Genomic DNA, 17,977 nt, shown 5'->3' with positions numbered 1-17,977 from the left:
AACGTGTTATTATAAATTCCACTCGCTGTAGAGTTAAAACAACACACAAAATGCATATTAAAAAACAACATTTCTACACGGGCAAATTTGAAAACACAATGCTATCCCGCAACACGAAATATTATTAAAGATCGGAAAATCAAACCAATTAGCGAATAATTATGAAATTAATTAAGCGCGTCAAACGCACGCTGGACAAAAATGGCTGACACACGGACGTCCGCTATTACCATTCCTATTTAAATTCATTGGAAGTATTCCAGTCATTTTCCAATGGCTATCGGATCTACTTGTTATACGAATCAGATTCTATACAAAAAATACGGTTAATTAGGACTCAGGGTTATTGGTCATATTTATTACTAAAAGAGTATGTAACTAGGTATAAGGTATAAGAGTAAAATCTAAAGACACGAATCACCATGTAATTTTTTGTAGTCGTTTTCTTAGTAGGTATGGGTATGGGTTATGGGATGGGTAGGTACTCAACTCCAAAGTGGTTTTAAGTACCTACTGGTCACTATTTGTAGGCACCCGTTTTAATCTATATAGTTTTGATCGTTACCTAGCGGAAGCCCATTTATGGTGCAATTTTGTTACCTCAGTAGTACTCCGTATCAATCGCTATCGTTACATCTCAAATCATTATTCATAGATCGCTATAGTACGATTGTAAAATTTTATCGTTTTACCTTGTCCTTGTACGCGGTGACCAAGGAAGACGTTCCAAAATTGTCCATGGATCTGCTTGTTAAAACGTTTAAAGCAGGGTTCCATGGCATATTTATCGGGGGTCCACAGTAGGTCAGTTACCTACTGAAAACATACTTAGTAGGAAATATTGTACTAAATTTGACGATACCTAAAGTGTAAACTAATAATAAAAGTGAATTTTTCCTAAAATATTTTTATACCAAGTGGAATTGTTTAAATTGTGAAAATGGTCCGTGACCGCAAAAAGTTTAAGAAACCCCAGGGTGCGGCATTTTGGTGAAAATTTTAACAAACGTTTGCGTTTGTGTATCAACGTGAAAGGAGGCTATTTTGAAGACAATTAATTTTTGTTGCATAAAAAGAGTGGAGTTTTAATTTTTAACTTATATTCTGTACTAGTTATGTACCTAAGTACTTAATTAAATAATTAGAGAAAACGTTGTCAACGTATTTTTGGGCCACCCTGTAATTACAAAAAAAAAATTAAACAAAAATCGACCTTCTTTTAGTACTAATATGGTTCACTGTGGCTATGAACATGTGGTGGTACTTAGTGACTTTTGCTTGTCACCCGACGAAATATTTATGCTACATATTTATTTCAATAGTAAACATAGATTCGTCGCTGTTGAAAGACGTCACTTTAGACACTGGCACATCTAATCCATATCGTTTCTAGATTTATTAATTGACGTACCTATATTTCAGTTCGAATCGGGCAGTTGCCTCTTCGTGACATTTTCGTTTCGTATTGCTTGATCGCAGAGACCTTACTGAATCGCAGTCTCGATAACAGCGGCACTTTAGATGTTTATTAGTGGACTAATTAGTGCTGGTGGTCAAAACCAACACAAATTCGATTTTACCGCGAGCACGTACCGCCTAATAGTAAACAAAGGAATTACAGTAATTTAATTTTATTACTTAATCTATGAAAGACCTAAACGTGAGACTAATAATTAGGTATTCGGGCGATTAAATACAATCAAGTAAAGATGACGTTACAAGTTGCTACTGATAAAAGCTGATTATATATATTCCTTTGTTTTTGTTTTTTTTTTTAATTTACCCACGACTGAATAGAGCTTAGTGTGAGTGGTAGCTGTGTGTTTGAACACGAAACGAATATTTAATTTTATAATAATAAATAAAATTTCCCGCTGGCGGCACCCTAGGTTAGGTTTTTTTTATAATATGTTTATATGTATTTTTTTTATTGTTTTGTAAGTGTATTTATATACTGTATTATATATTGTATTATATACTGTACAGCATAAGTTTTTCGCATTTTCATTCACCATCGGCAGCCCGACAGCGTACATAAGTGTTTTTATATTTTACTTTCATATTCATAATTATAATTAACCTAACCCAAGATATTAAATGAATAAAGAAGATAATATATAAAATCAGTAAAACACCACGCCTTCATCACACCTCCATCAAACTCGAGACAATGTGATTAAGCTGATAGTGATAATATTAATGACTACTTATACTATAGTAATCTATGTACAGTTATCAAGGTAGGTACTTATGTTTTATGATAATTGTAACAAAACTACTAAGTACATTGTTATAGGTGTGATAATCGAAACAAATCTAAGTATTATTACTATTTACATATTTAAGCATTTTTTCGAAGTGTTGCTACGCCAGTTTTGCTACTCGCCAGCTACTGCACAGAGCTTTACTCCTTTTTGATACTCTTCGTGGGTCCGAGAAGGCCCGCCAATATTTAGGACTAGATTCCGATATGTTTTGTAGGGCAGAAGTAGCGTTTGTGGCCGCCGTATTCTTTATATTGGCAATTTATGTATTATATACCATTACAAACTCCAAAAGAAACATTCACACAAAGTTTCACTTCTTTTTTACAAGCCTATAAGTAGCCCCACTGCTGGGCAAAGGCCTCCCCCCTAAACTTCCAATCCTCCCGATTAACTGCAGCATCAGTCCAGTTGCTGAAAATAATTTATCGTGACATTAAAATTGTAAGAATTCATATTTGTGACGTCCCACAAATTTTCATATTTATGGCGGTTGGCGCTTACGCTATTATTAACGTCGCTCCAATATTATTGCGGCGCTATGCGACGTAAGCGCCAGCCGCCATAAGGTACCTTTTGCCGTGGAATGTCGCATTTGAATACTTGACTATTCACTCTGTCTCAATATTTTATTCCAGTGCCAATATTACTTATCAAAGCTTAACAACCTGAGCTTTCTTAAGAAGTAAAAGCCCGTCATTTTGGTCGTTCAAAACGAGCCTGATTGAATAACTATTAAATACCCAAGATGAAGATGAAGCTAAATATAAGGCGTAATGTCAATCTAATGTCTACTACATCTAAAATATTAAGGGGAGAATCAGACTGCCTAGACTTGGTGACGAAAACGACTACCTTTTTTGTTCCCGACAACTACCTACGTTGTCGTAGCCATCACCTCCTAGATAATGGAACCATTCACACGACTGCACACCAGTACTCTCCAATTGTCCGTTGCCGGACACTCCTTAATAATTTCTTATCTTTTGCACCTAACTCCGACTTGTTTGCCGACGAAAGTCATAAACTTTTTAAAGATTTTTTACGTTTTTGCGAATCAAACATGTAATATCTTAGTAGCTTATTAATTGCTTTATTATTTACTTTACTTAGGTACTTAATTTTACTACTTGATTTTACAGTGCATTGGTGTTAGCTGTAATGCTGTAAAATTTGATTTCAATAAATATCAAATATCAAATATTATAATTATCGAAGATACGATAGTGCAATTATATGACGTAGAGTTGCGGAAACCAAGCCCGCGAGAACCTATGACTTAATTTACGAAGGATTTTGGAATTTTGTTAAATTACATTACAGAATCATAAAACCAACGCGTCATTTTTATAAATTATGATCAACATTTTATGAAATGGATTTTTAATCTGTTAATCCATGCCTAATCGTTTATCAAATCAAGCTTAAGAAATATCACACGGAAGTGCCGTAAGGTCACATGTACCTAATGTTTTAGGTTAGTTGTTTTAATTTTTTTTTGCTCTCTGTCGCACTTATAAATTCGTACGTAAGTGTGACAGAGAATCAACACGTCGAACGTGGTTCGCGGTAGGCGCACAGATTGCGGAGGTTGTTGTTGTTGTAGTAACTTTTTCCATTTATTCTTTTAATATAAAATTTTTGATACTTATCTTTGTTATATCCTTAAATTTGTAATGTCTTTGTTATGACTAGTTAGTATACTCACGAGTAATAAAAATATGTAACTTTCTGTGGATATGTCCATAATGAAATAACTAAGTGGGGTTGTGACCCATGACTTGTGATTTATCTCAGCACAATGATGTACCAGCGGGTTGTACAAAAAATATGCTTAATCATTGTTTAGTTTTATTTAGTAACGTTTAATTGAATAGAATACATTACGAAAAAATGCTTTTGTGTGATGATGATGTGATAACCAGATTTGTTTTCGAACTCCGATGGAAACTATAGCAAAAAACCGCTCACACATACCTATAGTACCAGGCGTGGCTCACTCCGCGATTTCGTCACTTTGCTACAGGTATTAAAAGTACATCCGTTCCACTCCAATTTTGGGGAAAGCCATAAGCCGCGCGTGGCGCTGTCACCACCTAGCGCGGCCATAACTGTGCTGATCGTAACAGACGCGTCCGTTAGAGAGTGGGTCTTCTGTACCTAGTACTATTATTTATTCTGTGATAGTACTTAAATGTATTTCAAGCGATTGTTCTTTACCGCAACTACTCACAGAGTCATTATGAAAATATGATTCATTCTTTAATTTTACAATGAGAACTACAAATTTTGTACTAATCAAATCTACACCTTCATACAAATATTATGGGATCACGGCGTCGGCACATTGAATCACAAATCGAATTGTGTGACCGAACCGAATTGCATAACATGCTGTTAAAGAATTTAAGGTTGACGCTCTTAGTCTTTATCGGTCCCGTATTGAGGTGTTTTTATCCCGGCGATGCTTCCCAGAAATGCAGGTAGCCGGCAATTATACAGAGTTCATTGAACGAACGTTTTTTGGCGCCAAACGCCATCTTGCATAATCAGCCGGCAAGTTGATTAGTTGCCACTGTTGAAAGTCAAGTTGAAGTTTGTGAGTTTTTGTAAAGCTTAAATAAAGATCAGGCATTCATATTTTTAGTTCTGACTTAGGCCCATAGTTGATAGACATGATAATTCAGTGTAAACTCTATATACTTACATACATACTAGCAGCCGTATTCGAACAATGAGATACGTCAAATACTAGATATTGAAACGATATGGATCGGATATGTCAAACACTGACATATCCAATCCATATTGTTTCAATATCTATTATTTGAGGTATATCATTGTTCGAATACGGCTGTAGTAACGACACTCAACGCACCGAACACTTTGTATGAGTTTTCGTTAAATGGAGAGTAAACCCACTGAAGCCAAAAAGTATAGCGTTTTAGGGAGTGAATCGTTATATGGAGTGACGATATGTAGTTCATACTGTATTAAGTATATAATAATTTTTAAGAAAAAAAAACCGACTTTTATGTGGCCCGATGAATGATTATTGTAGATGGTGCAAAATGTAGAAAAGGAGGTAAAACCACCCACTTTTCTAGCATTTCGTTTCTGTATGGCTCGCAGTGCTAACCTAACCTAACCCACTTTTGTTCGGTTCTGTGAGGATCGCAGTTCAAACCTAACCTAACCCACTTAACGGCGCATGCGATGCGGTATACGGGGGCTTGAGCGGGAGGGGTTTAGCATCATCATACTTTATACCTATATTTTATGGTAGGTAATCATAGTGGTTTATTTAGTTTAGGTATCGTAGTGGTTTTCCGGGTCAAGGTCCGGGTCTGAGTCCGAGTCCGGGTCCGAGTCCGGGTCCGAATCCGGGTCCGAGTCCGGGTCCGGGTCCGAGTCCGGGTCCGTGTCCGGGTCCGAGTCCGGGTCTGAGTCCAGGTCCGGTTCGGGTCCGAACCGCATCCGGGTACGAGTCCGGATCTGGTCCCGAGTCCGGGTCCCAGTCCAAGTCAAAATCGAAATTCGAAATCACCAAATGTGTACTATGCGTCGTTGAAGAGTTCTGTTCTGATCATTGTCAGCAGTTCCACTTCATCAAATGTCACGTTTTTTAATGTATACATATACATTGTCGCTTCGCTATTTATTGTCGTAATTATTAGTTAGGTACCTATAGTTTTATCTTAATAACTCTACTGTAGCTGGTAGCTGCGCCCAACTACGCTCCCTACAGGTGTTCACGGAAGACCAGCGTCAGGTACTACTTCAGTAGGACCCGGCATTATGCTGAGTGTTCACCTTTTTCAGTGTAGGTATAGTTACAGTGTACAAATTAGTTATAAGTGTTATTTTTTATTTTCCTTATGTATTGTATAACTGTGTACTTATACTGAAATAAATGGTATTCTATTCTATTCTATTCTAAAAATACAAAAATCACCATATGTATGCCTTTAAGATTTGAGGAGTTCCCTCGATTCCTTATGGATCCCATCATCAGAACTCGAGCTTGACAAAAATTCGGCTTAAAAACTTAACTTGCTCAGCAAACATAACGAAGAGGACAAATCGCCAAACGTGAACTATGCGTCGTTGAAGAGTTCCGTTCTCATCATCATCAGCAGTTCCACTTCATCAAATGTCACGTTTATGAATGTATATTGCTTGATTTGTTGATAAAAACACAAAAATCACTATATGTATGCCTTTAAGATTTGAGGAGTTTCCTCGATTCCTCATGGGTCCCATCATCAGAACTGGGTTTTGACAAAAACGGGACCAATCTGTATGCATATACATAAAATCAAAAAAGAATTTTCAAAATCGATTCAGTAATGACGGAGATATGGAGTAACAAACGTAAAAAAAAAACATACAACCGAATTGATAACCTCCTTCTTTGAGATTTGGAAGTCGGTTAAAAATACTACTCTATTTAGGTTTTCTTTTAAAATTAAAGAGGTACTACGTCAACAACCTATTTAAACAAATCGAATGATTTTTTATATTTTTGAGAAATTTTTGATTACTTAGAAGACCAAAGCAATTCAACAGTTTATCTATATAGAATATAATAGTTATAATACCTTACAATCATCGACTATATTTAAAAAAACATTTGTAAAAAAAATACGTTATTGAAGCGAAAATGGATAGTTAGCACTTCACACCGACTGAAGGAAAATCTATTCTATTTCCATTTTCCATCTCAATTTTCCCTATGCCGTGATTACCGTGTTCATGTAGGTAGCAATAGCTTATTTGGGCGTGAACGCGTCATTTTGCACGAGGCATCTGGAGTCAATTGGGCGGCCCTCGCTGAATTGGCTTGGGATCAACGCAAACTGCCACTCATTGACGGAGAGCGCGCGGTGAAAACAAACAATTGCGCAAAATAATTTATTTTGACTAAAATTAGCCTAAATAAACAAATAAATATTATCATCATCATCATCTCAGCCATAAGATGTCCACTGCTGAACATAGGCCTCCCCCTTGGACCTCCATTCGTACCGGTTGGAAGCGACCCACATCCAGCGTCTTCCAGCGGCCGTAACAAAGGTCGTCCGTCCATCTTGTGGGTGGACGTCCTACGCTGCGCTTGCTAGTCCGTGTTGTCCACTCGAGCACTTTTCGACCCCATTTAAACAAATAAATATTATAGGATATTTTAATCAGTTATTTTACTTATTAGCATGACGGTGTCGGGACTAGATCAAAGGATGTTTTATTTTCACTTACTAAATTCTGGTTCAAAGCAAATCGATCCAACAAGAGTACACAGTTCATACATATGACATCACACAGCACCTTTCTTCTACCAATATCATAATTACTCGTATGTCCTTCAAATGAGTTTTTCTCCAACTGTTTTGTGTCATTCATTATTCTGTCCTCTTGTCTAAGAGACAATAGTGGCACAATTTGGAAATGGCTTATAACTAATAAATGTATGTAATACCACAAAAATGCACGTTCGGTTTTTTTGTGATTTTAGTGATTAAATCTGGGTTTAAACAATCTATCTTTTTTCCTGGACAACTAATCGGGTAATTCTAAAATCAACTTGAAAGAAAATCAAGAAAAACTTTGTTTTACCTTTTCATAAATTTAATTTCGTGATCGCTTTAAAACAATACCAGGCGTGGCTCACTCCGCGATTTCGTCGCTTTGCTACAGGTAAATAGCTAAAAGTACATCCGTTCGACCCCAATTTTGGGGTTTGCCATAAGCCGCGCGTAGCGCTATCGCCACCTAGCGGCCATATCTGTGCTGGTCGTGACAGACGCGTTTTGTTAGAGAGTGAGTCTTCTGTACCTAGTACTATTATTTATTCTGTGACAATATACTTTACCAATACTCCATAGGAATTAGCCTGACATAGGCTTTGACGACGTCTTCCATTCAGCATTCAATTTCTTAGACAGTATAGACATGACGTCATGACCTGCAATTTGCGTGTTCACAGACTCCGTCCGCATCTCAATTAGTCTCGCATACAGTATTGTGTTACCTAACTGAAATCCTCTCAGAGTAATATTGAAGGAAAGCATATTATCTATGCATGAATAGTTGCAAACTAAGATGACGATTGATGATAATAGGCCATTGAAACATCTGGCATTAAACAAGGGTCGGCTGATTTTTAACTAGGTATGTTATAGTAACAGCACCAGTCATGGGACATTTAAGAGGAAATTTGGAGTATTTATGATATTTCCCTTATACATGTAAATGGTCTACCGCTTAGCGTGTTAAAAGATGAAAGTCCTATCCGTCTTTCATGTTTTAGGCGTGTTGTATCAAAGATACTGCAATTAATTTCCACATATTTAACAAATTAAAACTATGCTTTTTTTCTCCAGTCATGGACACCAAAGTTCCAGTAATGGGCCCCCGGTAATGGACGTGGATCCAGTAATGGGCCCCCTATAATGGACGTTGCTCTATCAGTATAAAATATTGAAATGGGGAATAAACTACGGCAAAATAAAACAATTTTTGGTATAAGCTTTTATTGCTGAATGTATTTTTCTTTTCACAGCCAATTATTATTGTATTAGATCCATCGAGACAATTCTAATATACCCTAACACAATTAGTTAGGGTTTAATGCGATAAAGTTCCCATGGCCACCTCCTGTCTCCATCATCAGATCAGGTCCATGTTAACATAATATTGCATTATCATCCGATTTGCATACTTAATTACGTACTTACACAAAATTTCAACTGAATCGGAAATCGAAAAGTGGCTCAAATTCAGCTACCAAGATTGGACCCACACTAACTAACAGGGCAAGTTAAATAAAAGTTTGGAAAAACGATATTAATTTATCCGAAGTCCGAGAATACCTCCTGATTGACATATTTCTTAACTACATTTTATTTCTGTATTGTTTAAACATGAAATTATGGCATAGCAAGCATCATTCTGTCATTTGTCCCATCATAGGAGGTACGCAGTTTTACAGCTCCTATAATGGGATTGGGCCAAATACCACAATTTTTTTACATCTGTGGAGTCACAACATAGTGTGTTGTATACCTTATCTCATGGTAAATGCAATTAACAAAACACATTCTAGTTTTCATCAAGTATTAATTAATTAAAATTTAATAAATTAACTCACCTCTCTTAGCGAAGTTGTTAAGAATTCGTAGTGGTATTTTTTTTCAGTGACACGACAACTTTTAGGTTGACGCCAATTTCTTAAAAACAACCAAATTTAATAAAACTTCAAACTGAAACAGCTCAAGGACTCTTATTTATGATAATATACAGCCAGTGTTTATAAACTACTTTTAGATACTTATTTTAGAGGAATTATGTTTATTTGTCCCATTACTGGTTCCACGTCCATTATAGGGTCCACTACTATAAATGAGTTGTACATATGTATGACAAAATGCTCTTGTCAAATGCAAGTTTCTGACGTTGCAAGCAGTCCGGGTCATTATGAAGTCCTTGAAATCCATTATTTTTTGTATCTTCTTTGATAATTTTTCCTATTAATTCCTTATGCAAAAGGCATATTATTCGACATAAATTACTAAGAAGACTTTTGATCAGATTAATTTTGCCACGATTTTGACTAAATTAGTCCAATTTGGTGTAGGTAGGGTTATTCCCACTAGTTACCACCAAGTTCTTACCAGTGGTAACTACTGGGATTTTTTTCCCCACCTTTTACCACTGGGAACTACTGGGAAAAAAAAATCCCACTAGTTACCACCAACTCGGCTTGGTGGTAACTACTGGGAATTTTTATTCCCAGTAGTTACTACTGGTAAAAGGTGGGAATTTTTATTCCCAGTAGTTACCACCAAAATATTGATAGAATTCAATACTAATAAAAACAGTACAAATAGTATCGTATAAATATAGCGGGCTGTAATAAATAATTATGTGTCAGTTAGTGATTCAGTAAACTGCTTTAAAAGTGAACAAAAATATTAAAACAGTTTTACCGGTATAACTGTAAAAACTAAAATAGAAGAGTCTCATTCTAGTTAAGTAGAAATTCAATTATGATCCGGATTAAATTTATCTTATTAACTGTAAATTAAATTACATATTTATACAAACGAACAAACAAATCAGTCAAAATACGGCAGAACTGATTTCGTTTTATTATTTTCAGCTACTTCATTTCGTTCTATTATAACACGACGCAGAGCTGGAATATGTAGGTATTTAATTATTTATAATTTGTAATCAGGCTACTTACAGACTTATTTATAATTTGTAAGCAGTTTACTGAATCACTAACTGACACATAATTATTTATTACAGCCCGCTATATTTCTACGATACTATTTATACTGTTTTTATTAGTATTGAATTCTATCAATATTTTGGTGGTAACTACTGGGAATAAAAATTCCCACCTTTTACCAGTGGTAACTACTGGGAATAAAAATTCCCAGTAGTTACCACCAAGCCGAGTTGGTGGTAACTAGTGGGAATTTTTTTTCCCAGTAGTTCCCAGTGGTAAAAGGTGGGAAAAAAATTCCCAGTAGTTACCACTGGTAAGAACTTGGTGGTAACTAGTGGGAATAACCCTGTAGGTACAATAGGACTCTAATCTTGAGATACCTACAACTGGCCAAAGTTGATGATTTTTTTACAATATCTTGATTTATCCTTTTTAAAAGATTGAAATTTTTACCTTCCTTCACGCGATGGGAGCGTGTAAACCCAATAAACAACTAAGTGAAACCTAAACCTTTCCAGAACCTTCCATCCATCGTCGCGTTGCTGGCAACAGCGGCGCTATCGTCGAGCACAGTCATCAAGCCGCCCGAAAGCGCCATTCCACCCAACTTCGAGTTGCTCATACTGCACAACAATGACATGCACGCGCGCTTTGAACAAACCTCGCAGCTCAGCGGGGTGTGCACGACGGCTGATAGGGAGGCGGGAAAGTGCTACGGCGGGTTTCCTAGAGTCGCCACTGTGTAAGTCAATGTTTTCGTGATATTACGTCAAACTTAGGTCATTAGCTGCATTTATACGAACTTCGAGCTGCTCATTCTACTCTACAAATGCACGCGCGATGTGAACAAACTTCGTAGTTGCAGCTTACCGGGGTAATCGGAGTATGCACGACAGTTAATAGAGACACAGGGGGAGAGAAGTGCTATGGCGATTTCGGGGTTCCCTGTCTCGGAGTAATTAACAATGGAGCCGCCATTAACAGGCATTCCCCTCTGTCGAAAATAGGCGGCCAATGGTCAACCATATGTATGGACTGACGTTTATCTGACATGACGTACCTATACATTTGATGTGCCCCTCCCCCGCAAAAAACGGCAGACTATTTTGTACCGAAAATTTTAGACATGGCGTCTCCCTTGTTAATTACTCCGAGTTCCCTGTGGTGTAAGTAGATATTCATTTACTGTGTTAAATGTTGGTCGTTCTATCTTGAGAAAAGTACCAAATACTCAATACTATCCTTATACTATTATCTAAAGAAAGATACATAAACCACAAAGGAGACATTGTACTTAAATGTGACGTTCCACGACAAAAGGTACCTTATGGCAGCTGGCGCCTACGTCGCATAGCGCCGCAATAATATTGAAGCGACGTTAATAATAGCGTAAGCGCCAACCGCCATAAGGTACCTTTACCCGTGGGACGTCACAAATAGTTACGTAAATTAATTACCTACATTTGCCACTGCGTTAAGGCTGCGTTTTCGCCACAGATGCGCGAGGATGCGTAGCAAAGGATGTATAAAATCACTTCATTTACCTATCGTCGCTCAGCGCAGCTCTATAGTGGCTTAGCGTAGCTCTATATTCTATTATATTCCTCGCACATCTCTGGTAGAAACGCAGCCTTATTATTTGTCTCTCCCGCTTTATATTAACCACAATACCCATATGCTTAACACGCTCACAGGATATACTCATTTGAGTGCTTTGCAGTGATCTGAAATCAAATTGTACCAAATATGCACGACCGAAAAGCAACTTAAAGACGTTAATTATAGGGTTCCAAATCCAAAAGTTGATCAAACAGTTTGTGGCAAGTGAACTACTCGTATTTAGGTTAACGGTGACATTTCTAATCTCTAGACAATTACATAAATTGTATAAACTCAAGGGCGGTTATAGTCGAGCGCCTCATGGCGTGGAATGGATGAGTAATCTTCGTGGCATAAACTCTGAGGCCTTGACACGAAATCGACAGCCTCGTCTAGAGATTATGGATACACTAAAATGCTAATTTATATTGGTAATTTATTTGAAAGCGTCTTTTGCCATCGATCAAAGAGAAATATGAACATTCTAGATATAATTATGAAACCTTCCATTGACATATACCTAACCCTGCTTGTATGCATTTATTTTAGAGGTGTTCTTTCCACGGTTTCAGTAACTATCAAAAATAAATAAATTCCTCACCAAAAATTACTATGTTGTATACAGTGTTGCCCAAAAATATGTGGCCATTTTTTTTACTGCGGACTGCAGCATATAAATATTGTTGATAATAACGTTTGCATTTTGTGTATTAAAGTTAAAGGAGGATATTTTGAAGATACATATTAGGTACGTTTAAATTTTATTAAATATTTGTAGTTTTAATTTCTATAATATTTTTTAAACGTTTTCTAAAATAAAAGACGTAACTAAGTTAGAAAATATTCCTATAAATGAACGTAGTTTTAGACCGGCCTTTAATTACTATCATTGGGATTTTACGGATAACATAACTAGGTATGCCTCTTTGTTTTGTGGCAGTACATTCTTGTAATTTAGAACATACCTACGAGTATGTTAGACATATATTAAAACATGTGGAAAATTTTAATTTCACATGCAGGCTGTGCCAAATTGCCTAATCTCGTTTCACTCGCTCATGAGCAGAGCGCAGGAATTTCGTTTATGTTACGTTTAAGAATAAATTTTCTGGAAAAAGATACCTACATTTCTCTCGTTTCCTGGATACTACTGTATTGTAACGTACCTAATTCTAAAACATTTATTTGCGTAAGCATAAGTAGTCATTACTAATGACAATAAAATATTTAGATAAAAGGGCAAATATTTTCGTTATTCAAACGAACGGTCTCTTAGTAGTAAGTAATTGTATAAAAATATTCCAGGACTTTTGCAAAAATGCAAGACGATCTATTTTTAGTCAATACTCGTACCATCCAATACCGTAGGTATACGTAGACATATCTACCTACTCTACATCGTAACGTCGAAGTTCAGTATCACATCACATAGACGGCGCGCTTCGGGAAATAACTTAGAGATTCACTAGATATGAAATAGATAAGATATGTGACGTTCCACGGCAAAAGGTACCATTGCCCCCGCTGAATATTGGAGCGGCGTTAATAATAGCGTAAACGCCAGTCGCCATAAGGTACCTTTTGCCGTGGAACGTCACATATCTTAATTATAGACGGTCAAGCAAATCTTGTCAGTAGAAAAAGGCGCGAAATTCAAATTTTCTATGAGACAATAACCCTTTGCGCCTACATTTTTCAAATTTGCCGCCTTTTTCTAACTGACAAGATCTGCTTGACCAAGTATATTTCATATCTAGTGAATGTCTAATTCATTTCCCGAATCGCGTCGAGAGTACGTTTTATCTGGTGTCCCGGGTGAATCCTACAAAATTCCTCCTTTATTTTATTTACCCTGCTCCAGGATTTGTAAATGTTTACTTTGTCTGTACAACATTGTCCTAGCTTCAATTCCATAACAATGATAATAGGAAATATAAAGCTTCATTTAGAAAATTCTTTGCATGATAATGATAACCTCGATTTTGCCAATAATTATAAGTCCTTTGTACCCTTGCTGCTGTTAAATAAATACCTAAAAACAATGGAACAGCAGGAAGCTCGAGTACTAAGCCCCTACATCACAAGCAATGTTGCCTTGATTCACAACATCGAATTGTTTTATAAATCACAATCCTCTTACTCCCTTTTCAAATGGAATGTACGGAATACCATTTGGATCGACTAATCCGCATCCAGGGATTTAAATGAAACTACGCTCGTATTTTAATTGCTCTTTAATCTAGACATTTCATGCTTTCTATTTTAAAATGTTCCGCTATTAATTGGCCCAAAAACAAGAATATTTTAACAGCAATGTGACTGCTGAAATACCTAATAAGTTGATAGTTAATATGTTCACGTTCAAGTGCAATTGTGTAAAATGGTCGCCCACACCTTATCTGTCACGATTATGGATTTATTACTCGTACTCAACTACATGTTGCTGTGCGGACACCAGCCTCCGCAAGTGAGCCGAGACGAAATACCGGGACAATGATAGGACCATCTAGTTTTCGAGTTTTCATATGAAACTTCAATAGTAGGTAAGTGTGAAATAACGTAGAGAAAATAAAGGTAGAGCGAAATTATTTTTAAAGATCAGATCACGTTTGGTAGCAACTTCGAGTTCCTCTTTCAATTCCCTTCATTAATCAGCATCACGTCTTATAATTTCTGATCCCGTGTCATATTTCAACCTGTAGGTACGTATGGGACCGGAGGATGGCTTGACATCGGGAGTCCTGGTGGTGAGTGGCCCATGTTGACTGGACGTCCACACTAAGCCTGGTATTAATATGGACCTTCCGGCGGAGTTTGGAAGGTGCAGGTTAACCTGATCGAATCGGGCCAGGGGGGAAACCCAGCAGCCAAAAATCCCGAATCGGGCAGTAGCGGGCCGCGAGTGGGTGCTCAGTACCAGCCCGACCAATATAATCAGACACGTTTCTTTTTTTTTTTTTTATTGTGAATCAAGAAACAAACGGTCATTTACATTAATGCGTAATGGTTTAACATTGCATCTTAAGGTTAGACCTACAGTTTCCTTAATTGAATATAATCGTGCTAAATTTTTATACACTATGGTTTTTCTTTTACATTTTTATTGCTACAGAAAATACAGAAGATCGGTGCTTATTATTTCTCTAATTATTAAAAAATACAAAACTTGTTTAACTGCAAAGTTATTAACTTACTATACTATACTAACTAAATATACGCCATATACAAAATATCTAGTTATACATATATTTTACTTAATAAAATATATTCCTAGCTATATTTTCTTTCACAAACAAATGCTTTTTTTATGGAGACTATATCACAGTAAAAAACATCAATATTACAGAGATTTAAACATTCGTTATAAAGTCTACAGGCACGCCTTATACACATTATCTTTTGTGTTTCAGTGTAAAGGAGGCGAGACGCAAGGCGGCCTCAGGCGAGGGCCCGCCCGTCCTCTACCTCAACGCTGGCGACACCTACACCGGCACGGCTTGGTTCACCATCTACAAATGGAAGATCGCCGCCGAGTTCATCAACGCTTTGCGACCTGATGCTGTTGTAAGTATCTAAGGCTTATTGGGTCATACATACATAAAAAAAAGTTGTCTCTTCTGTTCCCAAAAGTTAAGGATAGTGGAGCTCTATTTTTTGACGATCCTGGCGTAGTTTTTGACTTATATACCAGAATCGTATAATTTTTCATTTGTTTCAATACTTAAATGTTCTTAACTTTGGTACAGAAAAGAGAATATAGAACCTCGATTTGTGTAGCATGTTATCCACGAATACTTACTTATATATTTTTTTCATAATCTTACAATGCATTGGCGTGACGTTACATTATTATTATAGTTGTTTTTTTTACCTACCATTATTTATATATTGTGTGGGGTAAACACATGTTTAAAGTATTCTTTTGTGGCGTGAAGTAATTGTGTATTTAGCTGCCGAGGAAGGAGCTATTTTGTTCGTCAATTGTGTGTAACATTACACTGTGATAACGCAAATGTGACTGTTTAGCGTGATTGTGACGTTGTGTGAAACGCTATTACATTTCAATTACATGTTTTTCATAGTCATTGCCATTTTCATGGCATGAACGTGTCCATCAATGGTGTACCTGGATTTTCTTTGAGATACATTTTAACAAAGCAGATACAGTGGAACCTGGATAATTGCAATCTCAAGGGACTGGCCAGTTTTTGTCAATTAACCAGGTTTTTCATTTAAGCAGGTCGTGTCAATTAACGAGGTTCAAAAAATCGTTGTGTCAATTATAGAGGTTTTCATTAATAGAGGTTGCGTTCTGACAAATTTCTTTTATGGAGGTGCAAATAACTATTTAAAGTAGATTTACACGCTTACGTTCTGGGTTTCTGGTCTATACCTATATTGCTTCTGTCTATACTTGCACTTTTACACTACATTAATTACCACTTTATTTTCTTATCATTTGGGTTTAAAAAAATCCCTTGAATTGTAGAAGAAAGTTTTATTAGAATGTAAAAAGCATACTTTGTTTTTTATTGATCAAAACTATTTCACCTACTACAGGTTGTGAAAGATACCCAATAAATAAATTAAATTCTGGATGAGGATATAAATAAAATAATCATTGCTATTAAAATATTGTTTCTGCTGTCTACAACTACACTATTTCAATTACAGAGGTAACAAGTAAGACTCGTTTCAATAATAGAGGTAAAAACAAGAGCAACATGAACGGATTTTTTAGCACAGTGTCAATTATAGAGGTCTTAAGTTGCGATATGGTCAATTACAGAGGCAAAATTACGAAAAACACTAAAATCTAAATTGCAATTATAGAGGTTCCAAAATTTCAATTATAGAGGCCTTTTGGTCTCAAGGGACCGGGACCGGAGTTTTGGTTGCAATTATTGAGGTTTTCCATTTATCCAGGTGCCAATTAACCAGGTTTCACTGTATATAAAGTAGTCAGAACTATTCGTACTTATTAGCTAGAGTCTCACTAACTTCAGGAATGTCTTGAATTATTTTTAATGTTTTTTTCATAAATACAATCATGTACGCTGATACCTACACAGTAGTTTAGTTGTAGTACAAGACGGAATATTTGTAAAAGTGAGTCCCGTCATTTTCTCTACAGCTCATAATGAAATCCCAATTTTCATCGACTTTTCTAAGGATTTATTTTAATACACCTGGGGCCATGTTACAAATAAACAAAAAAGTACCAGACAGAATTAAGTTACAAAACCTTAATTACATCTGTAAACCGCTCTCATAATGCACTATATCCGTTTGTGCATTTACTCCGGATATCCCGGAGCTTCCGTAAAATATGTATGTTTTTTCATTACTGCCTGAATTAAAAGCGCAGCGCTCTATTTTCCGGTCCGCACGTAATGAGGTTTGGCAGATCCGTGCGTTGGTAGAATTATAGCAAAAATCAATACATAGAGCGGTTGCGTCACACCGCACTACATAATGTGCTGTGGCTGGTATATAAGCGCTGCGTTTAATTTAACTTTGCTTTATTCGCGGAATATTTTGTCAGCACTGCGCTACTTAAATGGAAAAGGACGTAGGTAAATTTTGGTTTAAACCAGTTATGTCCTTTTTAATAAGAGTCAGATCGTAATACGGCTGAGCGAAAGTTACGTACGGCGCACCGTAAACACATTTCGTGTTACAATTTGTATTTGTAACAGAGGTGTCGTTAATTACTGTTCAGCTTGTCAAGAGGATTCTGTCTGCTTTGAGGGTCTTATTGTCAGCCCAAATATATATATATATTTCATAAAGCTAATGGGGATAGTTTAAACTCGTTACGTTAAATTAAAATATTAACCTAAATAAAAAGGAAAATCTCCACCTATTGGGAAAGGGAATG

At 36.4% G+C, this 17,977-nt stretch overlaps 1 protein-coding gene across 1 annotated transcript in view; it reads left to right on the top strand.

The window, feature by feature from the left end:
• Positions 1-17,977, top strand: part of LOC134672986 (uncharacterized) — a 41,034-nt gene that overhangs the window by 11,199 nt on the left and 11,858 nt on the right. The window contains exons 2-3 of the mRNA XM_063530945.1: positions 11,016-11,239; positions 15,507-15,660. Coding sequence (XP_063387015.1) covers positions 11,016-11,239; positions 15,507-15,660 — 378 coding nt within the window. The remainder of the gene's footprint in view (positions 1-11,015; positions 11,240-15,506; positions 15,661-17,977) is intronic.

Source organism: Cydia fagiglandana, chromosome 17 (genome assembly GCF_963556715.1).
Source record: "Cydia fagiglandana chromosome 17, ilCydFagi1.1, whole genome shotgun sequence".
Taxonomy (NCBI): Eukaryota; Metazoa; Arthropoda; class Insecta; order Lepidoptera; family Tortricidae; genus Cydia; species Cydia fagiglandana.
Note: the sequence above shows the minus strand (reverse complement) of the source record. Positions and strands in the feature narration are given on the sequence as shown.